This window comes from Haliotis rubra, unplaced genomic scaffold, assembly GCF_003918875.1.
Source record: "Haliotis rubra isolate DU_JTF1 unplaced genomic scaffold, ASM391887v1 Scf103, whole genome shotgun sequence".
In the NCBI taxonomy this organism is placed as follows: Eukaryota; Metazoa; Mollusca; class Gastropoda; order Lepetellida; family Haliotidae; genus Haliotis; species Haliotis rubra.
Window position 1 is genome coordinate 1,680,898 of NW_025764926.1, and position 26,561 is coordinate 1,707,458.

The 26,561-nt window shown below is 38.8% G+C and overlaps 2 protein-coding genes across 2 annotated transcripts in view; both read right to left on the reverse strand.

The window, feature by feature from the left end:
* Positions 1 to 6,788, reverse strand: part of LOC124272287 (techylectin-5B-like) — a 46,088-nt gene extending 39,300 nt beyond the window's left edge. The window contains exon 1 of the mRNA XM_046707460.1: positions 5,682 to 6,788. Within this exon, the coding sequence (XP_046563416.1) occupies positions 5,682 to 6,330 (649 nt within the window). The 5' untranslated portion in view covers positions 6,331 to 6,788. The remainder of the gene's footprint in view (positions 1 to 5,681) is intronic.
* Positions 6,789 to 18,364: 11,576 nt separating this feature from the next.
* On the reverse strand, positions 18,365 to 25,228 carry LOC124272366 (fucolectin-1-like). The gene is made up of 4 exons (XM_046707543.1): positions 24,609 to 25,228; positions 22,584 to 22,814; positions 19,946 to 20,182; positions 18,365 to 18,511 (listed from the first exon to the last, which is right to left on the reverse strand). The coding sequence occupies exons 1-4, from the start codon at positions 24,676 to 24,678 to the stop codon at positions 18,399 to 18,401; spliced, it is 651 nt and encodes a 216-aa protein (XP_046563499.1). The 5' UTR covers positions 24,679 to 25,228; the 3' UTR covers positions 18,365 to 18,398.
* Between the last annotated feature and the right edge of the window lie 1,333 nt (positions 25,229 to 26,561).

Here is a 26,561-nt window from a genome sequence, read left to right on the forward strand (position 1 = left end):
TGAATAAAAGTTGCTAGGACTGTCAGTTGGCCGAGTTTCATTCATTTTTAAGGTGTCTTTAGTTTAATGGAAAATAGTTTCCTGTTGTATCCATTACCCCAATATTGTTATTAAATGAGTTGGTTCCTTCTTCTGGCATTTCTGTTTCTTTGTGATGTACCAGAGGACACATGAGGCTGAGTTGTGCAATGGCACATTTTGAGTTGTCTCCCTTAGATGTGCCAGAATCCAGTGATCATGAGTTTAAATCCCAGATTTGGCCTGATTATAAATCTTAACCTATCATTGTACCACTTCAATAGTGGGATTACTTTGTCTTTTCTCCACATTAAGCTGCCACACCATGATAACATAGACCCGTACTTCAAAGTGTTCAGCTCACTCTCGTACTGTGACATGCCATTTGTATGATTCATGATCAGTGTAGCACTATCCCAGTCTAAACCAGAAACAAGTGTCACTAGACAGATAGACTCTCAAGTCTATGGTAATCTCATGAGATTGAACATGACCATCAGTTTTTGATAAACATTCATTAAAATACAGACCTTTGAAAAACCTGCCACTTATAAATGACAGTTTTCCCCACAAAGTGTCAGTGTAGCATTGTAATCAGTGCCATATTGTACACGATTGGAATCCTGAAACACCATGCTATCCTATCCTATTCTCTGTATAATATACGCCTGTGGTCTACAGGCATCTTGTACAAGACAACTGAGTGACATTTTCGACAGAAACAGAATTATAGTATGACATTCCTCTTCACTCAATATTATCCTTATCAGTTGTGTGCATCCAGGGCTGTTTTCATTTCGAAAATGGTTGATAAGAATGTTTTCATGTTAACATGTCATAAGTTTGTTGAAGTGGAAGATTTCCTGATGTTGTTTGTTACTGAAGCCTTGGGGATCTGTGTGATGATTTGTGAGGGAGAACACTTCAAGTATGTTGATTGCAGTAGACAATGTGTTAAGGATGGATCATAGTCAAGTTCTGACAGAGATTTGGAGGTGATTAGCAAAACAACTGGCTTCTACATGAAATAAGCAATTTAACTTGCCTAATCTGAAGGCATCAGTCTGTGAGCAGCCTAAGTGGCTCTGCATTAAGGGATGGAACAAGGGCTGGTAGACTTGGAGTGAACACAATATGTCCGAGTTAAAGTGTGGCTAGACTTCTGCTTAGTCTTTGTATATATATAATTCTGATAGTAATGTTAAAATTGAAAAGGACCCCCAGTAACATGGGAAATTCAGAGCCTGAGGGAATATATAGACTTGCTTCATTTAGATATTTAACATTGCAGGGAGGGCTAGGCAGTAGGGAAAATAATGTGGTTTAGGGACTGTGAGACAGACTAAAGTGTGGCATGTTATCTCAGTGGACTAGCACAAGGAAAACAGCATAATTTTGGATTAGTTCAAGTAGCCAAACACACATGAATTAGTCGGTCTCACATTCCTGAAAGCATCATTTTCCCTTCCATTCTGCAATGGCAAAGCTCTACATGAAGCAAGTCTAGATTTTCCTCAGGTTCAGGTTCTTAATCTCCCATTGCGGTTCCTTCAATGGAATGACTTGTTTTGTTAAAATGATATTTATTTATAGAATATACACCTTTAATTGAAAGTCTGAAGGAGAAAAAGAGTGAGTGAGGGTATAAGGAAGGGGAAGGAAAGGAGAACAACAGAAAGTGTAAGCATACTGAGAGGAGGAATGGATCAAAGCTGGTGGCTAGTTAGGGAGATGAAAACTGCTAAGTGAGAAATCTCAAAACAAATTTGCTAGGTCAGCAGTTCTCTTAATCATTAATACTCCATTTAATCAGCATTTCACCCCTGGAATCACGGGTTGTGATGTTGCTAGCACTGAGTCGGCCTGTCTGTAGAAATGTTGCACATTTGTCAGCAACAGCTGTACATTCATAACATATTTCAGAGATAATGATTTCATCTAATGCTATTTCCTTCCGTGTTTATTCAAACAAACTGAATTATTGTCAGCGATGCTGGCGTGGCCTGTATTGAGATGATTACATCTGGATGAGGGAGAAGTGCACGCTGTCCCTGATGCCGGCAACACGTGGCGGTACGGCCAGACACCCCACCTGACACGCAGCTGGCGGCTCAGCATCGACACTCCCGTCTGTAAGCCTCGTCTGTACACTCGCTGTCCCAGTCCTTCACAAGGCTACACAGTGGATATTAGCATCAACTAGTTCATGGGGTTAAGTGTCTTTTGGAGAACACTTTCTATATTATTTGAAAGTTAGATTCCAGGGTTTCGAGCACTTATTATTTCTTTTGATTTTTGTAACATGATGATCTACAATATTACAGCTGAATAAATCACATCTGGACCGGTCTAGTGATTGATATTATGAGCAAGAGTCCATGTTGCCAGGCAACGATGACATACAATCAACAAGATTACTGTTTCTGAGCACCAGATCCATTAGGGCTATTGCTAGACTAACAACTAGTCTCTGAAAGGAACATATTTTACAGAAATAAAAACAGTTCATAATTAAAAAATATATATAATGAAAAGGAGCCCTGAGGCTTTCTTCATTTTCATTGGACTCTAGACTTGCCACATAATCTAGACTTGCATGGGTCTTCTTGCATATGTTTGTTTCAGGGTCTGTATGACAGACTACTCTATGGCTTGCAACCAGCATATGTTGTTGGAGACCTATTCTGATCACAAAGGGGTCTTCTACCCTTCAACAAATTGGTACAAGTTTAGGAGCACAGTAATGTGGGTAGATTGATGCTCATGCTGTTGTTCACTGGATTGTCTGGTCCAGACTTGATTATTTACAGACTGCCACCATATAGCTGGAATATTGTGGGTGCAGCTTTAAGGACCAAACAAACCAAGCTTTTCTGATAAATTATTTTCTTTCCTTGACCAAACTTATGATAAAAATATCATCCAAAATTAGAGGCAAACACCTTTAATTTCATGGCTCATACTAAAACATGACTATCAACACTGGTTATCTTTCAAATGTAAGAGTATATAGATGAAAAGGGAATCATCTCAAGTCTAGAATGATTGGGCAAGTCTAGATTGCCTCGGCCTGGAACTTTAGGATTGTTTCTGGCTCAATTTGAAATTGTTTTGTAAAAAAATATATTTTTCAAACTATTTCTAATTAAGATTACTATACTTCCTGGACGTTTCAGTCTAATAATTTTTGTAATTGTTTTACTAGAACGACTACGGTAGCTATTTTCACCATTCTGAACTTTATTACTGTAACACCATAACATTTACCTCCTCTGCTGCCTGGGCTGTGTTGTCTATGATCAGTTTCAATATTTATTTATCCTTCCTCCCTTGTCAGGAGAGTGATGGATTGGTTTGTCTCCAGGCTGCCGTGGTGTGATAATGATGTTACTTAATGACGAGTTGTACAATGTAGAACATGTTAGTGTACATCCACATGCAGGATTGTTTGCTGTTGTGTCTATATATGGCAGCTTGTGGGGGACTGACCTACTCCACTGCACTAGGAAGATTAAACATGGGATCAACGTGTGGGTACAGGAGAGCCTGCAGGTGACAATTGATAATCCCGGACTGAGAAATCAAAAGGTACACCTACCTAATGGGTTTAAACAGTTTTACTGACACTTTTAAATTATTGTAAAAAAGTCAGTGCGGATGTAATGATTAAAATTAGTGTTTAAAGTTCTTTGAGAGGCATTTTAGAAGTTGTGAAGATGAAGGAAAACTAAGTTCTATGGACAGTCAACTTCTTTATTGCAATGAGTGCGACGTTTCGGTGTAGGTACTAACACTGTTATCAAGCAAGCACACCGAAACGTCACACTCATTGCAATGAAGAAGTTGACCATCCATAGAACATATATTTCCTTAGTGTTTTAAGTATATGAGGATTCCAAGCATGTTTAAGGCTTGTTGCTATGGTATTTGCATCCATGGACTCCTGAAGGTTAACTTTTAGCTTCACTGTTGTGACCGTGACTGCTGAACCATCATGCTGAATTTCTATTACTGAGACTTCGTGTTCAGTTGGCTGTATTTTAGAAAGCTCTTAGAGTGAGTGAGTGAGTTAGAATTTAACCTCACCTCGGCAATATTTCAGCCATATAGTGACGAGAGAAAGCTCTTAGAAAACATATAAATTTATGGTTTTCTTTAAAACTGGCTTCAGTTTGTTTTAAAGAAAATTTCAAATGATTATCACAGTGTTCTTTAGCCTGGTTAAATGGTTGCTGGTAAAATATTACAAAACATTGTAGCAATTAGTTCTGGGTAATAAATCGTATGGTTATGACACCACCTCGTTTGTCCAGCATGTATTAACAGTTCCAGTGGCTATTTGTACAGCTGGACATAGGGGCATGTGTTATTCCAATCAGTATTACATTTCTGATGGAGTATATGTTCCATACTTGTGTATAGATAGAACTAGACCTGTCAACGATGGTAATACAGTATCTCCGAGTTGAGTACCTTCCGACAACATAATGGCGTAATGGTGTATTTATGGAGGAAACAAACAGGTGATTCATTATCAGGTGTTCACCTATTTCTTTTGAACTAACAGGCTGAAAATATATTCATATAAAAAGGCTAGAATGATTCATGATAATTTCTTTGGGTTACGTTTGTAAATGGGTTCTGTGTGTTGTACAGGGGGTTTTAGACCATGGGATTATCATCTTATCACTAATCTTTTCACATTGATATCTTTTTTGCTTGATCTTTGTATCTCAAGATGGTCTTTTGTGGTGAAAGTTTTATCATATTCTTGATACAGCTTTCTGTCTGTGGGTTATGATGCCTCTACGGTTTGACTCACGTACAGGGGTCTTTGCCCTGAATGGTCTACAATCCCCATTACGACAGGAGTTGGCGACAGCATTTGTTCGTAAACAGGGGTGTATCAGGGGGATTTGCCATCTTTTGACATTGTGTTTGCAGGAAATTCCCCTGCCTAAACAAATCCTTCTTGTACATAAGAGGAAATTCTTTGCCTAGCCACATCAGACTGAGATGCCGACATCTATGTATATTACTTGTACATTGCATTGTGTGTATAGTAACACACAGACACATATTAGAACCACATTTGTGTAGGTGTAACAATGTCATTGTGCCTTTCTTGTCAACGAGGCCCCATGGTGGGGTTGCTATTCAACTAGACCCAGACAATGGCTTCAGGGTTGATGGTTAATTGGGTGGGGCAGGGGTGTTAACTCAAGGGGCAAAGTTGAGGCTTTGATTTGTTTGTTTTTTAGTTTGTTTATTTAATAGTTAAATAAAATATGCAATGTAGGTTTTTGTCATTAATGATTGTTTAATGGAAATGCTACTATTTTCTGTATGAAAATAATATCTAATGAAAAAAATATCTGTCATTTTAAGTCATTATGTTTGATTATTTCATTATGCTTGATATTTTTGTGTGTAAAATTAATGAGGTTTTAGGCACAAATATGAATGACTATTTTCATGGTTATTTTAAAAACATTATTTAGTATTTGTTTAAAATATCAGTAAAAGTGATTTTGTTTAATTAACATAGGACAGAAATTTTTCACATAATTATAGATGTACATTGTGAATTTGATACAGGTAATTATATAATTTATGAAGGTAATATTTATGTAAGTACATCCTTATTAGTTGTTGTATCTTACCTTTGTAAACTTTTGACTGGTCAGTTATTCCTGGACAGGACCGGACACTTGCCACACTTTCCACTGATATGGCTTTATCCTGGACCGTTCTGTCTGCGGTTGGAACTTTCTTGGTAAGCACATTGTTCACCTCCACCACGTCTAGAATGACGTTGGACAGTTTGTGATTGAGACTTCTGCTCATGCTGCGTTGATGTTTCAGTTTTGTCTCCATGTACATCATTGTGCGGAATATACTCGAGAAGTTCGACTTATAGGCATGGAGCAGATCTATCGCATGTTTTAACATGTGTTCGTGTCGCGAGAGGGTTGAATTTAATTCTCGGTTTTTCACCATCTCATCAAAAAGCCGTGACTCCATGTCACGCATTTTCGATGACAGGTTGTCGATATTCTTTCCTCTAGCCCCGTGTGCTACCCTTGGCATTTGTCCGTTATGTGACGCTGGGTAGGAGTCCGCTTGGTAGGCTTGGTTACCCAGAGCAGGGCACTTGGAAGTGTCAAACTCATTAACCACAAAGACATATTCACAGTTAGGAGTCTTTGTGGATGCCCGCTGCTGCCGTGCTGCCATTCCATGCGCCTTTAGTATGAACACCGTCACCAGCACTACCACACCGGAGTGAACACCGCTGACACCTGTCTTCATTGTGAGTCGCTGTGGTTCACCTGTCGTTATCTCACCTGGAGTTGGCTCCTCGGTTCCCCCTCAGCTCTTCTCCCCCTCCCGACTCTCACCCTAGCTGTACGGCAGTCAGAGGCGAACTGCTGAGTATGCAAGCCAGCTCAGCTCTATATACCAACACAGAAAAATTCAGCCTGAATTGCAAAACCTGCTGCTTTTAATTGAGAGTAAAACTAGGGCTGGAGAGTGTTGGGTCTAACAGCTGTTTACCCTAGCAACTGGACACCCACAAAATTCCCAACATTTTTTTTCACCACTTTTTCCTAATTTAAGAAGGTGTTAACACCACTTAGAGTTGTTTTCTCCCTGGGGTGGTATCGGGTAACAAGTGAAGACTCGACTCACGACTGTTTACTCTTTACAATCCTCCATCTATCTGTATGCGTCCCTCATTTTTTCCTTCTTTCTATCCCAGCTGGTGCTTGTCACGATTATCCACGTCTTGGTGGGACTGAATGGAGCCCCAGACATGGGTGGACCTCAACTTTCATTCATGAATGACCAAGTTAACATTGACGTAGCCAATCAAAATGCTTACGTTGCATCTCGGCTGTTGCTTGTCTGTTGCCGACCTTCATGATGTACATCAAGGGGATTGGGTGTATTATAAGCCAGACTGGTTAGCTGGGACTTTTATGGCTGGGTGAAGTAGCCTGTGCTTTCTGTGGCCTGTACCTGTCTGTGTTACAGTAAAGATTTTATCAACATCTCTTTAAGCTCAGTTTCCATAATATCACGGTCATTTGAGACTTAGAAATTCACATATTTTTTTATACTGTTTGTTATTTATGATGTATTGTATCAAATAAACAGCAATATTTCTACAGATTTCACTGACTTTGAGGTCCAGTTTTATTTTCAAATCCTTTTTCTAAATTATGCCAGTGTTATATTTTTCTATTTAACTAGTTTATTTAATTGATTGTATACATGTCCTGATTCTGTTACTTCAAGAGAACTTGCTTTGGAATTTCCAGTTAATTAAATCTTTGTTTATTTAAGAAATATTTTTATTTCATGATGCATTCTTTTGACAGTGTGGTAATATCTTCTAACTTCCTTGCTAAAACAGAATTATTTTTATCTGTAAAATTAAAGGATATTTTATTTGAAATTGTTAGTACATGATGATTATGTTGTCTTCTTAAATTTTAAATGTTCCCTTGTTGAAAATGAAGGTGTTTCATTTAGCTGTCAATTCTTTAACTGATTCAAGCTGAAATACTCTGAAGTACAGATGTATGGAATTAACGGCATGCATAACGGCATGGTAGTTTAAGAGTCATTGATGGATTAATAAATGAGTAATGTAGAAATGTTTGCATGCCATGCACAGTTTGTTGTGGGAAGTCTTGTAGAGATTTCTTGCAGTATTTGCCATTGTGTAAGAGAAATGTCAGATATCCCTGCAGCCTGGAGCAGGGAGGGCAGGAGACAGGCAAGGGGCATGTGCACATTCCAGGGACAGCTGTCGTGTGGGGGACTGGTGGGGGCGATGTGAATGAGTTGGTTACTCAGGATTTGCACTGCGTTTGTTGTAGGGGGAGATGGGTTTACATCACGTTGTACATCAGCACACAGCAACATGTGTGTGGAGAGAGACGTGATGGAGAAAGGGAAGGAGTGAGAGAGAGATGGAGGAAGGGAGGGAGAAAGAGCTGACAGCAACCAGTGTGCATGAGAGAGAGGGAAAGGGAGAGAGAATGCAACCTGAGTGTGGAGGAGAGAGAGAGAGAGAGAGAGAGCTAGAGAGATGAAAGAGAGAGAGAGAGGGAGAGACGGAGAGAGAGAGCAACCTGTATGTGTAGGAGAGAGAGAGAGAGAGAAGAGAGGGAGAGAGATGACAGCAACCTGTATGTATAGGAGAGAGAGATGAGAGCAGAGTATGTATAGAGAGAGAGATGACAGCAACCTGTATGTATAGAGAGAGAGAGAGATGACAGCAACCTGTATGTATAGGAGAGAGAGAGAGAGAGAGAGCAACCTGTAGAGAGAGAGAGAGACAGCAACCTGTATGTATAGGAGAGGGAGAGAGAGACAGCAGCCTGTAGAGAGAGAGAGAGATGACATCAACCTGTAGAGAGAGATGACAGCAACCTGTATGTATAGAGAGAGAGAGAGAGAGACAGCAGCCTGTAGAGAGAGAGAGAGATGACAGCAACCTGTATGTAGGAGAGAGAGAGAGAGAGATGACAGCAACCTGTATGAGAGAGAGAGATGACAGCAACCTGTATGTATAGAGAGAGAGAGAGAGAGAGAGAGAGAGAGATGACAGCAACCTGTATGTATAGAGAGAGAGAGAGAGAGATGAGAGCAACCTGTAGAGAAAGAGAGAGAGATGACAGCAACCTGTATGTATAGGAGAGAGGGAGAGAGAGAGATGACAGCAGCCTGTAGAGAAAGAGATAGAGATGACAGCAACCTGTAGAGAAAGAGAGAGAGATGACAGCAACCTGTATGTATAGAGAGAGAGAGAGAGATGACAGCAAGACATGTATAGGAGAGAGGAAGAGAGAGATGACAGAACCTGAGAGAGAGAGAGAGATGACAGCACCTGTATGTATAGAGAGAGAGAGAGAGAGAGAGAGATGAGAGCAACCTGTAGAGAAAGAGAGAGAGATGACAGCAACCTGTATGAGAGAGAGAGATGAGAGAGAACCTGTATGATAGAGATGACAGCAACCTGGAGAGAGAGAGAGAGAGAGAGAGATGACAGCAACCTGTATGTATAGAGAGAGAGAGAGATGACAGCAACCTGTATGTATAGAGAGAGGAGAGAGAGAGACAACCTGAGATAGAGAGGGAGAGCTTTGAGATGAGAGAGAGATGTATAGGAGAGAGAGAACAGCAACCCAGTAGAGAGAGAGGAGAGAGAGAGAGAGATGAGAGAGAGAGGAGAGAGATGACAGCAACCTGTATGTAGGGAGAGGAGAGAGAGAGAGAGATGACAGCAAGAGAGAAGAGACAGAGACAGCAACCTGTATGTAGAGAGAGAGAGAGAGAGAGAGAGACAGAGCAACCTGTATGTAGAGAGAGAGAGAGATGACAGCAACCTGTATGTGTAGAGAGAGAAGAGGAGAGAGAGACAGCAACCTGTATGTATAGGAGAGAGAGAGAGAGAGAGAGAGAGATGACAGCAACCTGTATGTATAGGAGAGAGAGATGACAGCAACCTGTATGTATAGGAGAGAGAGATGACAGCAACCCTGTATGTATAGGAGAGAAAGAGAGGGAGAGAGAGAGATGACAGCAACCTGTATGTATAGGAGAGAGAGAGAGAAGAGAGAGAGAGAGAGATGACAGCAACCTGTATGTATAGGAGAGAGAGAGAGATGACAGCAACCTGTATGTATAGGGAGAGAGAGAGAGATGACAGCAACCTGTATGTATAGGAGAGAGAGAGAGAGAGAGATGACAGCAGCCTGTAGAGAAAGAGATAGAGATGACATCAACCTGTAGAGAAAGAGAGAGAGATGACAGCAACCTGTATGTATAGGAGAGAGAGAGAGATGACAGCAACCTGTATGTATAGGAGAGAGAGAGAGATGACAGCAACATGTATGTATAGGAGAGAGAGAGAGATGACAGCAACCTGTATGTATAGGAGAGAGAGAGAGAGAGAGAGAGAGAGAGAGATGACAGCAACCTGTATGTATAGGAGAGAGAGAGAGAGAGATGAGAGAGAGAGTAGAGAAAGAGAGAGAGAGATGACAGCAACCTGTAGAGTATAGGAGAGAGAGAGAGAGATGACAGCAACCTGTATGTATAGGAGAGGAAGAGAGAGAGATGACAGCAACCTGTATGTATAGGGAGAGAGAGAGAGAGAGGAGAGAGACAGATGACAAAACCTGTATGTATAGGAGAGAGAGAGAGAGAGATGACAGCAGCCTGTATGATAGGAGAGAGAGAGAGATGACAGCAACTTGTAGAGAGAGAGAGATGACAGCAACCTGTATGTATAGAGAGAGAGATGACAGCAACCTGAGAGAGAGAGAGAGAGAGATGACAGCAACCTGATAGGGAGAGAGAGAGAGAGAGAACCTGAGAGCAACCTGTATGAGAGAGAGAGAGAGAGATGACAGCAACCTGTATGTAGAGAGAGGAGAGAGAGAAGAGAGAGAGAGAGAGAGAGAGATGACAGCAACCTGTATGTATAGGGAGGAGAGAGAGATGACAGCAACCTGAGAGGGAGAGAGAGAGATGACAGCAACCTGTATGTATAGGAGAGAGAGAGAGAGAGATGAGCAACCTGTAGTATAGGGAGAGAGAGAGAGCAGTAGATAGAGAGAGAGAGAGAGATGACAGCAACCTGTATGTATAGGAGAGAGAGAGAGAGATGACAGCAACCTGTATGTATAGGAGAGAGAGAGAGATGACAGCAACCTGTATGTATAGGAGAGAGAGAGAGATGACAGCAACCTGTATGTATAGGAGAGAGAGAGAGAGAGAACCTGTATGACAGCAACCTGTATGTATAGGAGAGAGAGAGAGAGAGATGACAGCAACCTGTATGTATAGAGAGAGAGAGAGATGACAGAGATGTATAGAGAGAGAGAGAGAGAGATGACAGCACAGCAACCCTGTATGTATAGGAGAGAGAGAGAGGAGAGAGAGAGAGATAGAGAGAGATGACAGCAGTAGGAGAGAGATGACAGCAACCTGTATGTATAGGAGAGAGAGAGAGAGAGAGATGACAGCAACCTGTATGTATAGGAGAGAGAGAGAGAGAGAGATGACAGCAACCTGTATGTATAGAGAGAGAGAGAGACAGAGATGACAGCATGTACCTGTATGTATAGGAGAGAGAGAGAGATGAGGAGAGAGAGATGACAGCAACCTGTATGTATAGGAGAGAGAGAGAGAGAGATGACAGCAACCTGTATGTAGAGATGAGAGAGAGAGAGAGAGAGAGAGATGACAGCAACCTGTATGTATAGGAGAGAGAAGAGAGAGAGCAACCTGTATGTATAGGAGAGAGAGAGAGATGACAGCAACCTGTATGTATAGGAGAGTGAAGAGAGAAAGAGAATGTGAATGCGGGGGGTGATGTGACATTAGAAGACTGACAGAAGGCCAGCAACCTGTTGAAAGTGAACGATGCAACCTGGTTTTTAACTCAACGTCCTACTGGGTCTTTAAATGTTGATCTAGGCCTCTAAGTCACTGTGTATTACCTCCAGGTGAAGCACTACAGTGTGTCCCGTCATGCCTTACCCTTGAAACATTTCGGGACTTGACCATTTAGACCTCATTAAACTCATCAGTTGGGCACAGTTTGAGACTCCAGTTCCATCAAAGTTTGGGATTCATACAAGCTGTAACTTACTCAGTGTCACTCAACAGAAACTCTATTACGGTCCAGTTAATGTTCATTGGGGGGAATAGGACTTTCTCTGATGGCTTGTGGCAAATGAATTGGTCATGTTGATGTGTAAGTGTAATGCTGCCTGTTTGTTGTCGAGTTGTATTGATTCCGTTAAGCCAGATTCAGGGTACAGTACAGGGGTGGAAATAACTTTAAAATTGCTAATGTACTCCGGTACAGTGGCACATGTAAAATCACTTGCCCGGATAATTTTTCCACTATACCGGCCGTTTTCTTGATGATTTTTTAAATAAACAACATAATTAATATTGGAAAGTCAACAGGACAACAGTACAGTGTGATATACAAATTTGCTTGCCCGACAGAAAAAAACACTGAACTCGGGCGTCGGGCAATGGGTTATTTCCACCCCTGCAGTACTTGTCAGGAATTTCAAACACCACAGGGAAAGATTTTTCTAAACTTATATTGTATTCACATTATTTCTGTCTTTATCATAAGAGGTACAGCAATTTTGAAAACAAATGGATTCCTCTTAATTTTTTTTAGTTTTCTTTGAGGGGGAAACAACTATTGCGATAGCGATTGTCTATTGCAACATACTATTGCAATAGCGATAGTCTATTGAGACCAACTATTACAATACTATTTGCAATATTATTTTCTCCTTGAATTGTCTAATTTGAAGTCATTTCCCAAGCGAATGTATCTTTTATATCGATTAAAAACAAGTTGCAGTAGTGTCATTCTCTTTTAATAACTGACAAGAAACTTGAAACCCACATCAAGTAAACAGTTAAAACATAAACTCAATGAAGCTGCAAGTCTGTGCCCAAACAGCCTCCATTTTGCGCTGCGCATTTATCAACGGAAGTCAATAACTAAACTATCGATAGTCACACATACTATAGATGCATCAATAGTTTTTTGTTTCTACCATTGATTAATTGCTATCAGAGACTCAACAATCGAATCCATCGATAGTACGATGCATCGTTACAGGCCTAGTTTCTTTACACAACAGTACGATCATTCCCAGTAATCCTTTACGTGACATTGTAACATTTGCATTGGCTCAGGGTGGCAAAGCAAATGGAAACCTTACTTGGAGTTGCAGTGTATTCTCCTCAGGGAGTTGAACATTTGTGCTGACATCTAACAATGAAATGTTTCATGTGGTAGTTATTTGTTATGCTTTATGGTGAGCAAGATGAAGAGATAATGTTTTATTATGGAAATGGCAATGATAGTGTCCATCGTCATGGGAAAAACAAGGAGGTGGCACTGCAGACATATGTTCAACGCTTTGTGTGAGATATCATAAAACACATTGAGATTCCCTGTTTGTTCGGGCTGTATGGGATAGTATTCAACATTGTGGGTTTCTCGTCTGACAGTTCATGGATCAGTGCGAGGAACTACTCCGTCACTGTGTGGTCCAGGGATAAAACAAATGTGTTCTGTGTTCCGCCGCTTGCTTTATAATGTTTTGCCATATGAACACACACATATACTTGGGCTTGTGGAAATTGATGTCTTTTTTGTGTTTGTGACTGTATGAGTCAAAATGTCTTTTGAAAATGTACGATATAGGTCCTGGAATATTGCAAATGTAATATGTGGAGTGAGTGAGTCAGTCAGTGAGTGAGCTATATGGCGGAACGGAGTGAGTGAGAGGGTGGGTGGGTTGGTGGTTGGGTGAGTGAGTGAGTGAGTTTTGTTTTTTGTTGGTTAAAACCACATGCAGCAGTATTCCAGCTGTATGGGGAAAGTGAGTGAGTGAGTGAGTGATTGGGTGGGTGAGTGAGTGAGTGAGTGAGTGAGTGAGTGAGTGAGTGAGTGAGTGAGTTTTGTTTTTTTGTTGGTTAAAACCACATGCAGCAGTATTCTAGCTGAATGGGGAAAGTGAGTGAGTGGTAATTCTGTTTCATAAATCAGGAATATTTCACCTTCGACATGCTTTAGCCTTGTATCTTTGGCATGCCAGAATCCTATGTGTTTGAATCCCGATTCTCTGGGATTTTGATTCCCTATTTGTAGCACCTCAACTTGCCTAAATTATATAAGACTTGCATAAATTCGTTTTCCCAAGTCAATTGATAGACCATTGCATAACCGAAATACTGCTAAAACCCAACTCACTCACTCACTCTTGTGACAGGCATCATTCAAATAAATAAAAAAACTATCTGACAGTTGGAAGCAAGTCAGCAATACTTTTGACAAGTCTATATTGCTTCTTCAGTTGTTTCTATTAAATATTAAACAATTAGTCACTTAAACTAATCTTTTGTTTCTTTTTGGAGACTAAACTTTAGTCTTGGTTTTCTGCAGCCAGAATATGTGGTGAGAGTCTAACAGTGTTATCTCCCCTTGTAGGTGTGGACAAATATGTGTTTAACACCAGGAAACTAGGTTAGAGGTATTGTGTTCTGTTGACAAACGTTGTGTTTGTGTTGAAATATTTTCTAAAGTAGGTAGTCCATTGTTTATTGGGAAAAACTATTAGTGTGGAAATAGAAGGAAGGTCTCCGACCTACAGGAAGTGCATCTACTGTCTAAAGCTAATTTTGTTGATTGGGTTTTGTTTGTTTTTGTTGATTTTTTATGTTATGTTAAAGAATGAGCAAAATTGTCAGATAATTATTTTGAGATATCATTTAAGTACAATACTCTAAGTCAGGTTGAATGAGTTTTGGGTGGTCGATATTTTTTCAATTATTATAGAAAGGGATATCATATTATTTGATGCTTGGAATCGGATAAGGATACCTTTTCGACCCCCTTTGTCAAAGTTCAAAGATGTGGCGTATTGGTATGGAAATTAATGAAATTAAACCAAGATGAAGTTTTTACCATATGTTAGCAATATTTTTATCCCAAAGTTCTATGTAAATGATCTTGGTTCAATGACTTACTCCAGCGTTCGAAATACTTGCCTGCCTGACTGCCAAGGACGGGTTATTTTCAGCACTGACTGCCAGATTCTCAATTCACCTGCCCGACGGTCAGGTTGAAATTTAGACATTCATATGAATATATTCATTAGTTTTAATTTAATTATACTAAGTAAATTAGTATTTTTTGTGGGCAGGTAAGTTTGGGTCATGGCTGGCAAGTTTTACATCTAACCAGCCCTGTGGTCTGGTTGACATTTGTGTGAGTTTCATACCCTGCTTAGTCAAGTTCAAAATTAGACAAACTCTTCATGTAATCTCTAAACTTAGCCATTTGGACACAATTGGACCAGTGAAGATCCGAGTCAGAAATGTTTTTCACCAATCGGTTCCTTTCATAAGAGACCCGTGAAGATCCGGGTTAGAATGAGCCTTCAATAACCTTTGCTTGTCGTAAGAGGCGACTAACGGGATCGGGTGATCAGGCTCGCTGACTTGGTTGACACATGTCATCGTATCCCAGTTGCGTAGATCGATGCTCATGCTGTTGATCACTGGATTGTCTGGTCCAGAGTAGATTAATTACAGACCGCCGCCATATAGCTGGAATATTGCAGAGTGCGGCGTAAAACTGAACTCACTCACTCACTCACTTTCAAAAGATGCAACTAAAGGGACAAGGTCGTCAGCCTATTGAACAGGATGCCGGGAGACCTGTTCACTTGGTGTAGATGGCCTCACAGATAATGTGCCTAATCATTTCTTATTGATGGGGGGTGGTTCAGGTACATCTGACAGGTGACTGTGACCTAGGAAAGTCATTCAAAAATGTTCAAGCTGCTGGGTTTTCTTTGCAATTAACCTTGTGTACATTAGTTTTCACTCCAGTTATCAACATCCTTGTTTTACAGTCCAGCTGCTATTTTAAGAGGTGCTATATTTTCTCGTATTTCTCACAATATCTGTGCACTGTCATGTTCAAATGGCAAAGTAGAACATAGAATTTCATATGTTATTACCAAAAATGTTAATCGGATACCGGTCGAATGCTGGCATAGGTACAGTTGTTGCATGCCAAAGTGCTGATGTTTGCAACAATTAGGTTCTCTACCTCACTGCCATCTGGAGGCAAGATTTGTTCCCATGCAGTCTTGTCTACAGTAAGCAAAACAACAAAAATACAAAGTGTAATTTGCTTGAAGGAAACTCATTTGAAACAAAATATACCTCTCCAATGGTATTTCTCTAAATGTCTGGACAATTGGCCTGGAAAAATTGTAAAACAGTTTATTTTTTAAATTGTTGGTGTTTAATTGACAAAATGATGATAAAAATAAATCATGACATTGGTGATGACGATGATGATGATGATGATGAGGAGGAGGAGGAGGAGGGCAATGACAATGACAATGACAATGTTGGTAATGATAATGGTGATGATGATGATGGTGGTGATGGTGATGATGATATTGCTGATGATAACAGATACAAATAAGCGTAATCAACATTACCTTTGTTTTTGAAGAGGTATTTTCAAGGTGATGTAACAATTGCTATCAACCATGCAGTCTAAAAGTGTTTCCAAGGCTGTAGCCAAATCTAACCATGAAATGTTGCGAGTGGTTTAGTGTTTTTGTATTTTTTTCACCGTCATTAATATCCTCCTAATGACTCTCTCTTAATGTTAAAAGTTTCACCAAGCTCTATTTAGCTGCTGTTAAACAGAACGGTATGTTTCTTAGAATTTCTGAAATATTTGGGGTTGTCTGTGTGGTAAGCTTCATGATCAAAAGTTCAATAACACTGTACATAACAGCAGGCAGGTCAAGCTGACCGGTGGGGCTGCTGTGATAGGTGTGAGTATATATACAATGTATATATTTTGCACATGGCATTGGGTGTGTGTGTGTCGTGTTACCTTGCAGGGTCTGGTGTATTTGGGAAATGGACACTGTATGTTTATTTTATTTTTGGCAATTTATGAAGTGTATATGGGAAAAAAACTATCTTAACGGAGTTTTCTTGTAAGTTTACATTTCTGGCCAATATGAACATTAGGATTTTATTTTTTGAGCAGGGAAAATGATTTTTTTTTGTGTACTTGATTTTCGAATTCTTAAAAAAATATGACCAGCAGATCCTTTAAACAAGAGATTTTACAGAGAGATATTTTACACATCACTTTTCAAAAGTAAATGCATTGTACTTTGGCCAGAAGAGAGAGAGAGAGATTGAGACTTTGCCTCCAGAGAGAGAGAGAGAGAGAGAGAGAGAGAGAGAGAGAGAGAGAGAGAGAGAGAGAGAGAAAGAATGGTCAGGGTTGGTATGTGCGTGTGTGTGTTTGAATATGAATGAGAGAAAGAGCATTGTCTCTGTGTGGTGGTAGGATACCAATAAGCTATTCAAAAAAGTATGTAAATATATTTTAAATCTTTTGTTATGGAAATTACATTACTCTTTAAATAATTGAAAAAAGGTTTGTCAGATATTTTTATTACAAGCAAAATAATTGGTAATTGGAAAATGGAATTTTACAACACTGGCAGTATTTCAGTGGTTCAGTAACACGACTGCCACATCAGGTTCGCTAATGTGTCCGACCATGCCAACATGTACTGAGGTAATTAGAAACACACATTTCTGAAATGGTGAATATCAATAGTTGTACCTACTTCACAGCCTCCACCACAGTGGTTGGTTATATTACACCAGAACGATAATGTGTGAGAATTTTATAGCACCTTGGATCTTAAATGCACTATATCACACCACATGTCTCTAAAAGTATATACCAGTAATGCTTTTCTCTCAATAATACTAACTATCAGCCCCCAGGGAAGCTACCATATAATTTATTCCAATTTTTGTTTATGTATTTAGATTACAATATTAAATTATAAATTTCAAATGAATCAATGCAACATTGCATTAATTTAACTCTCGCGCCCTCTACCGACCAAGCATTATTTCAAGTGAACCCCATAGAGTTATGTCCCTTGGAGTGCTCTTTACGAATATTAACCTATAATACAACTTCTGATAGAAACCCGTTCGGCAAAAACTGACAAAACTGCGCACGACAGTTTTCAATGTATGTAGCAATTGTTTACATTCCATATATGACAAGTGTTTTCTGTTTGGAAGCTGTTCGCCTTGAAGATTCAATTATTGATTTCAGACAAGTTGTAAGGGATAATGTCTTTTATTGCATCAACAGGAAGCTAAAGTGAGTGTAACTTGCATTAAATGAAAGGTTCATCTGATCAATAAGTGTCATCAATAAATTAGACGCAATTTCTTTGAAGAAGTTCCTGAGATACTTTTTGTCCAGAAATAATATCGAGTTATCCTGAAGCTTGACTCAGTGTATGAATTAATTTTGAAAAGTTACTAGTTAGGAGGGCCAGTTAAGTAACAATGTTGCTAGCCCACATCATACTTCACTGGCCCTGCAAAATATCAGGATCATAATGCACATCGGTCAGAATTGGTGTGATGTTTGGTAATTGAAGATGGTAAGTTATTGTCACCCCTTGGAAACAATATAAATCAAACAAACACAAAAACTAAGGTTTTCAAGAAACCTTTGCGGACGGACTATTAACACCTTAATAATTGATTTCATCATATTCATGTGCATTAAATGAAGACCAAATTATCTGAGATTTTCAGCTAGCCAGTCGGGATAGTTTAACAATATATTACTGCCCCGATTCACAATCAACTAGCATTTGGCTAGCGAACCAGTAGCTATTTCGAACGCTGTTGTGCCTTGTAATATGTCCATCCAGGTTTTGTGTAAAGGTCTGCTAGTGACACAGACACAAACTTACAGGTGCCGTTTCCGCTGCTGCTGTCCAAGATTTGGAAGTTGAAGCCATCACATGCCCACATGACCTATAACTGAAACTGCAGTTGTTTTCTGAAAGTGTCAAAGAAACAGTTCTTTTGTACATACAGACAGCTGTGATTCATTGGTGACCAGTGCCAGATTTAATAAAAATATGTAAAATCCACACACACCATCCATCCATATTATCTTCAGTATCGGTATCTTCTAAAGTTCAGTTAATTATTCTATTACCTATTCAGAATAATGCACGAAAATGAAGTCAAATTAAATATTCGATACATATTTTTTTGAAAATGTACGTTCTGATCTTTACAATCATCAATAAAGTAAGCAGTTCTCAGTTAATGATGTTTTTTGTTTAATATTCTAAAATCTAATTTAACAAATGTAACAATGCCTTTCCTAGCTGCATTCCAAGATATTTTATTTCCTTATGAATGACATTTGGTTTAATCAATGACAAAATCTTAATTGATCAGTTATGAGATTATTAATATGCCATCTAACTGAATCAAATAGGAACATTTTCCTAGTATATTTGAACTTCCATATTTGAATTGATCCTTTATAAACAGAGAAGGGAAATGCATTTAGGAAACAATTGCATAACACTCTATGAGTATGCGAGGTTAGCTCTACGTCACCCTCAACAATATTCCAGCTATGGTGGCATAATACTCTTTATTACCCACGTGGTCATCGTATGGGCAGTTGCATACTGATCTTGTACGTCACACGAGTGTCGTATTGCGTTGACCTGTGTAGTAATGACTTGACCTGAGATTCTAACGATTTGATTGGATAACCGATGACCTCTCAATTAGGCCACATTCTGACGTAACTATTTTTTCATTCATAACAAACACGCGAATTCATTCATTCTACAACTTAAATGCATTGTGGGAATGTAAACATTGCGAATGTTGCAGTGTCGCTGTTTAATTGTGAGTCGAACTGAGACATTATATCCGTCGAAAAACATAAACGCAATGTTTCCACCAGTGATGTTAGCCCAATGAAGCAACTGCAAACCAAGAAACGGGGTGCTACGGAGTAGTTTACTGTAGGAGGTTGTACGAGGCGATGACAACTCACAGGCATCGTGACGTCGGTTACCAAGGCAGTGACGTCATTACAGTGTGGCGTCATGCAAATATTGTACTACAGTACAAAACTCTTCCGCAACCTCTTTGTGAAACCAGTTTCGGTTTGAAACCAAAATATTACCAAAGATATGCTATTTTGTCATTTTAATGCACGTAAGACGTGGGTAATAAATAAAATACCACACTCAGTCTAACTTTATACGAATTATACGAAACTCGTGACCTTCCTATGTTATCTGACCTCGCTCGGTCAGATGCCATAGGAAGCACACTCGTTTGGTATAATTCGTATGTAATGACACCTCGTGTAGTATTCTCTATATGACAATGTTCCATTACCCCACAATGTTAGATCTGACCAAGTAACAAGGTTCATCTTGAACATTCTTTCACTGACCGTAGAGCTTTGGGTGGACTGCCACTTCACACAGGGTCAGCCCATCCAAATCATTCAGATGTTGCCTCTTCTTTATGCGGACATATCGCCCCTCAACAGGATACATGCATCTGAGAGTTTGTGTAATTGAATTCCCAAATTTCCCAAAGAAGGAAAAGCACATCTGACCGTTTGCTCCAGGGTGTGAAACTGGATCAGCTGAGAATACTTCTATGTCAAAGTTGTGTAGACGCCAGTCTAAAACCAAAGTTTTGTGTAAGAAATGAAACAACTGTGATACTGAGCATCAAAATTTGACTGCAAATGTTAAAGAATTTGTCTTCAGTAATAACTCTTGGTCTGACCTCCTTATGGGAGGACGACAATATGGCTGAATTACTGCAGATGTGGCTTAAAATCGAACTCATTCTTATAGGAGGGTGTCTAAACAGACGAATGATGAAGTGAATTGTTTCATATTATACAAACAAAATAGGAATCACTTTACCTGATAATGTGTACACACAACAAAAGCACAAAAATAGCTTCGGTGCCTTAATGGTGAAGCATTGTTTTCCACAGACTGGCCCGGATGTTCCCGATGGTAGGCATCCGCCATTTTGAAAATCGACTGTTAGAATTAATGAGATTATAGTTTGTTTTCATCAAGTCTAGAAATATTTGTGCCCATCCCACAAAAATTTCATAGAGGTTTCACTTGGCAACTGGTTTTGTGCAAAATTTAATGGTGAAGCATTGTTTTGATAACACAACCGATTCCCGAGCGGAATTTTCTGTATCGTTTGTTCTAGCCTAAACATTGTGACAGAAGCGCCTATGAGGCACGAGTTCAGTGTGTGCCTGAATTATGTGTATGTGCCTTGGAGTCCGATTCTTGTCTTGAAAATTTCAGAATTTAAACTACCAGCAAAACTTGATCACTTAACTGGTTTTGGTGCAAATTTCCAAAATGAAATTGAAAAGCCTTTGAGTTTCCGACCAGAAATAAAGATAAATATCATTAATGACAAAATCCAGGGCCCAGATTTTCGATGCTCTCTTAGCTAAGATAATCGTAAGTGCCATACATTAACATTAACTACGACTATCTTAGCTAAGAGCTTCGAAAATCTGGGCCCTGGTTCTTTCAGAGTATCAAATTAAAATTCTCCAGACATAAAAATCCAATCCTTTCCCAGAAGACTTACTGCATTGACAACTTCAATGAAACTCTGCCTTTAATTTCCTTTCCATGACATTTTTTGCTGTCAGGCTGTATGAAAGACTTTACTGTATTGAAGAGTATAGAAATTTTGTAAATATTTCTGGAAAGTTGGTAAATCTACCTGTAATAACATGGCTCTTGGTGATTGTGGCAGACTTCCTCTACAAATTACTTATATGACTAAAGTTATTAAATACTGGTGTCACCTATTGTATATGCCTTATGATAGACTGCCAAAACATTGTTATATTATGCTCAAGTCCTTAGATGATGTTGGCCGCACTACTTGGGCAACTTGTGTCAGAAATATTTTATTTAAGTATGGTTTTGGCTGTGCATGGATCAGTCAGCATGTTGTCAATGTTGATTATTTCATATCCTTGTTTAAGCAGAGACTTTTGGATAATCTTTAACAATGTTGGCTCACTTCAATTCAAAATTATAATAAATGTTTTTATTATTCCCAATTTAAGACATTTTTAAATGTGGAAAGATATTTAAATTCTGATATTCCTTTACATCTCAGATCTGCACTCTCGAAATTTAGATGTGGTAACTTCAATTTAGCAGTTGAAGCTGGACGATACAATAAAGTTAATTACAATGGGAGATTATGTTTATTATGTAAATTGGGTGACAAAAATGTTATTGAATATGCCAACTCTAAAATTTTCGAAGCAATCAGCTTATTAGCAGCCCCATTCCATCTAAGGTCAAGGTCATTTGTACAACCCCATGTAGTGAGTCTTATGACAGATTTGACAGCAAATCCGCCTACATGGTTTCGTATGCTTTGGCTATTCAACAAATTTATCATAAGGTTAATAATCACCAGCAAGCTTACATCTGCATGCAGTGTCATTTTGTCACATTCAAGAAACTGGGAAGATATGACGTGAATATGTAGGTTAGGACGACATGGAGCTTCTAGACACTCATAATTATACTCTTAAAACAAAGTAGGGGAACCTGGACTTTAAATTTAGATACGGAGTATAAACATTAACAAACTTTTTAGAGACAGACATCTTATGAATGCACCACCATTTCTCTTTATCACCACCCCTAAATAAAATGCATGGGATGCATGCGCACAACACAGTGGCCCTATACACGTGCATGGTAATGTCATACACCAATCATCGTTCAAGAGCAATTACTGTACAAACAACTTTGGTCATGAGGAAGTGCAAGTGGTGATGCACTCTCAAAACATTCATTATTACCATATTAGCATTGATTGACTCTGACATACCTCCAAAATTTTTCAATCGTAAATGAAAAAAAAATGTTCCCCTACTTTTTTTTAAAGGGATATATTGACTACGTGGTAACAATACAACATTTAACTCATGATTAGATATATGATATTGTTAAATATATACATTAAAAGGTAGTGAAGATGTGCAATGGATGTGAATTATCAATAGTTACCAAGCTCTTTGGATCTTATGGTAGCAATGGTGACCGCCTCAATGTTAACGACGCTTTGCAGATCCACCCTCCACCACGGCAGTGGGTCACTGGTGGATGAAGAGGCGAACGTACAGGATAAATCTTGAAAGAGTAGAGCTCCATTTCCATCCACGGCTCGCTCTGGCCCAGCGGTGTCGTTACCGCTCTGGACAGCAGGTTGTCCAAGGGCAACGTTGTCAAGGCAATATGCTGAATAAAAGTGACCTCAGAACAGTACTTCAAGCCAGCATGGAATCATTTCGATTTTACTTAATGTCGACATTGAATGTCTGAAGTACTTCCTCCCAGTACTGAATGTACAAAATATGAGACCAGTATGTCCTGCTAAGACTACTGCCAATATTTAGCAAATATTTCTTTAGGCCAGACCAATTTTATTTCTTGTTTATGGATTTCCTCAGAAAACCTAAAGGCAGGAAGGAATTTTTTTTTTAAAAATCACTAGTCAAAATAATTTTCCTTTTAAATACTAAAAGTATTTTATTTTTGGCAATTTCTGAAGTTTATATGGGGCAAAAAACAATCCACAAAAATCTTTTTGGTAAGTTTACATTTTTGCCCAATAAAAACATGAGGGTTTTATTTTTTGAGCAGGGAAAATTAATATATATTTTTTTCTTATTCTTGAAAAACCGGCGGATCCTTAAAACAAGAAATAAAATTGGTCTGGCCTTATTAAGTTCAGTGTATGAATGGAGTACATATGAAGTTCAGCCTAATATATAGATTACCTCAATGGAGTACATGTTTGGAAAAATCATGCTTTCAGAAAACTTATCCACAGTTTGACAAGGTCTCAACATGTTTCTGTTTAGTTAGTAGTAAGAGAGTTACGGTCGTGTTGCATGTATCTGTTTTCACTGTGAAGCAATATATATCACTTAGAGCTGTAATGATGCATCGAACTACATTGTATTGATGGATTGCAATTGTTGAGTCTCCAATAGCAATTAATTGATGGTATTAATGAAAAACTATCGATTTATGGATAATATGTGTGACTATTGATAGTTTAGTAATTGACTTCCATTGATAAATGTGCAGCGCAATATACAGGATGATTGGGTACAGACTGGAAATGGAAATGACTTCAAATGAGACAATTCAAGGAGAAAAAAACTATTGCAATCTCAGTAGTATCTTGCATCAGAGTGAATGAGTGAGTTTAGTTTTACGCGACACTTAGAAATATTTCAGCTATATGGTGGCGGTCTGTAATCGAGTCTGGACTGGGACAATCCACTAATCAATATCATGAGCATCGATCTACGCAATTGGGAACTGATGACATGTGTCAACCAAGTCAGCGCGGCTGACCACCCGATCCCGTTTGTTGACTCTTACGACAAGCATGGGTTACTGAAGATACATTCTAACCCAGATCTTCACGGATATGTTGCATCAGGCTATCACTATCGCAGTAGTTGTTTCCCACTCAATAGTGACCCCTAATATCACCAATATACTTTATAGTCAAGTTGGATATCTGATTTGAAGTTTTACATTTTACGAGGCGATGTCAGAGGCATAGTATCGAAATAAATGACCTGATTTGATGGGAGATGCTGATGTGAATGCACTTTGGAACCCTATGGATTACTCAAAAGAAGAACAAGACTATATTGTGTATCAAGATGACAAAACTCTATGGATAATCAACTTCTTTATTTTCATAATAGCGACATTTCGATTCTTATACCATTTTCACTGCTTGAAAACGAATCTATACCGAAACATTGCTATTGTGGAAATGAAAAATAGAGAAGTTGATGATCCATAAGTTTTGTCACCTCTATACCACCAACTTCTTGAATGCCACTCAAACAAATATATTGTGTTGGTGACTTGGTATCGGTATGAGCCACAGACCCAAACATGTTAAATCGTGTAATGGATTATTTTAAAAAAGGCATTTAAGCAGTCCGACAAAGATGTTACTTATCAAAATATCATTGTACGTCCAAAGGTAACTGAAGGACTTACCACCGACAGAGGGAACATAGTGAAGGATGAATGCCAATATTTCACAGCACAGCTTTACTGGAACAAACATCCTTGGGCCAATCTGCACCACTCACTGGCAAGGACTGTGCGTTTTGTTTTGACTCAGTCACCAAGTTAACCAAGCCCTCATATTGATGCCACTTTCCCAGTCCATCCCATCTTTGTCAGTGTTTCATTTCGATGTATAAATAATGAACATAGTCAGTGGTGTTCTTGTTTGGTTGGCCAACTCTGCTTTAAAAAACCCCGTTAGCATTGGATTGAAGTTTAAACTAAAACAAACCACTTTCAAAAACTTTTCAAAACACATCAAGAGAACTTTGTTGAGGATCGGCAATAAATAATTGACTCAGTTGTTTCCAGTAGACTGGGCTCCAGCCCTCTTGTGATATTTGCACTGGTTACCCGTTTGGGGTCCTAGTCAAAAGAGCAGCGTGACAAAAGGGCCACAAAACGGAAAGTCATAAGGGCCGCAAGAAAGTCAAAAGGGCCGCAAACCCCTAGTCAAAAGGGACCCATACTCAAAAACAATAATAACATCTTTTATGTAAAAGTGTATTATAGTAAAAGGTTATACATATCTATACAATGTATATTTTATGCATACTAGTCCCGTTAGAAAGAAAATGATGACAAACAATAGATGTATATAATGGTTATTTATTTCATTTATCAAATGGGACAAGACCAAAACCATAGAAAAGAACCAGTCAGGCTACAAAATTAGTAAACTTTTGCAAGCAGTTCACATCAAGAATATAGGATCCGCCCTCAACAGAGATGAAGGATACTACATTCCCAATGCCTACCATCACTTGATAAAGTAATCACTAATATTTCTTGTGTACATTATCTGTTTCAATTCAACTATGTACATCAACCCCATCCATTGTATAAACATCCACCTGGCTCCCTATCAGTCATATAAGTCCTTGTATGTCACCCTACTGGCTTCCTATCAACTTACTCAATCTCTCATACAAGCGTTGTACATCAACCTCATCTATTGTATAAACAACTCATTCCCTATCTACTGTTATAACAACTCATGTATATATTCTCTCAATTTGTTACTCATGTATCACTTGCTTGACAACAACATTAGAATCTATGTCGAAATGTCGCCTCCATAGAATAAAAGAAGTGGTATATTTATAATAATTGTCATTATTCTTCATGGTTTTTGTTTGTTTTTGTTGAATTTTTATGTTATGTTAAAGAATGAGCAAAATTGTCAGATAATTATTTTGAGATATCATTTCAGTACATTACTGATTAGTCAAGTGGAATGAGTAAAGTTTTGGGTGATCATTTATTTAAATTATTATAGAAATGGACATCATAGTATTTGATACATGGAGTCTGATAAGGGTACCCTTCAAAGTTCAAAGTTGTGAATGGCTTGGAAATATTGGTATGAAAATGATTAAAATTAAACCAAGATGATTTTTTACCATATCTTAGCAATATTTTAACTCCAAGTCCTATGAAAATCCGCTTGGCTGAATGACTTGCTCAAGTTCAAAATTAGACAAATTCTTCTTGAAACCTCTAAGTTAGCCGTTTGGACACATTGGGACCAGTGAAATGAGACCAGGGTTAGAATTGGTCTTCAGCAATCAGTGCTTGTCAAAAGAGGCAACTAAAGGGATTGGGTGGGCTTGGATTGGGTGGGCAGGGATTGGGTGGTCAGGGATTGGGTGGTCAGGGATTGTGTGGGCAGGCTTGCTAACAGGTTGTGGCATTGTATCCCAGTAGATTGATGTCAGTCATTGGATAGTCTGGTCCAGACTTGATTATTTGCAGACAGCTGTGATAAAGCTGGAAAATTGCTTATTGTGGCATTAAACAAAAACAAACAAACAAACAAATACCATGCCGTCATATGATTCCGTGGTGCTTACGTTTCCGTGGTATTTTCTTATGACTTAA

Excerpts from the sequence above, each read along its gene's own strand:
- LOC124272366 (XM_046707543.1), bottom strand. The coding sequence starts at position 24,678 with ATGTTTGTTCCAGTAAAGCTGTGCTGTGAAATATTGGCATTCATCCTT. Across the intron at positions 20,183-22,583 it reads CATAAGATCCAAAGAGCTTG|ACTGGCGTCTACACAACTTT; the intron begins GTAACTATTGAT and ends CTTTGGTTTTAG. Across the intron at positions 18,512-19,945 it reads AGTCCACCCAAAGCTCTACG|AAAACAACTGCAGTTTCAGT; the intron begins GTCAGTGAAAGA and ends TGACACTTTCAG.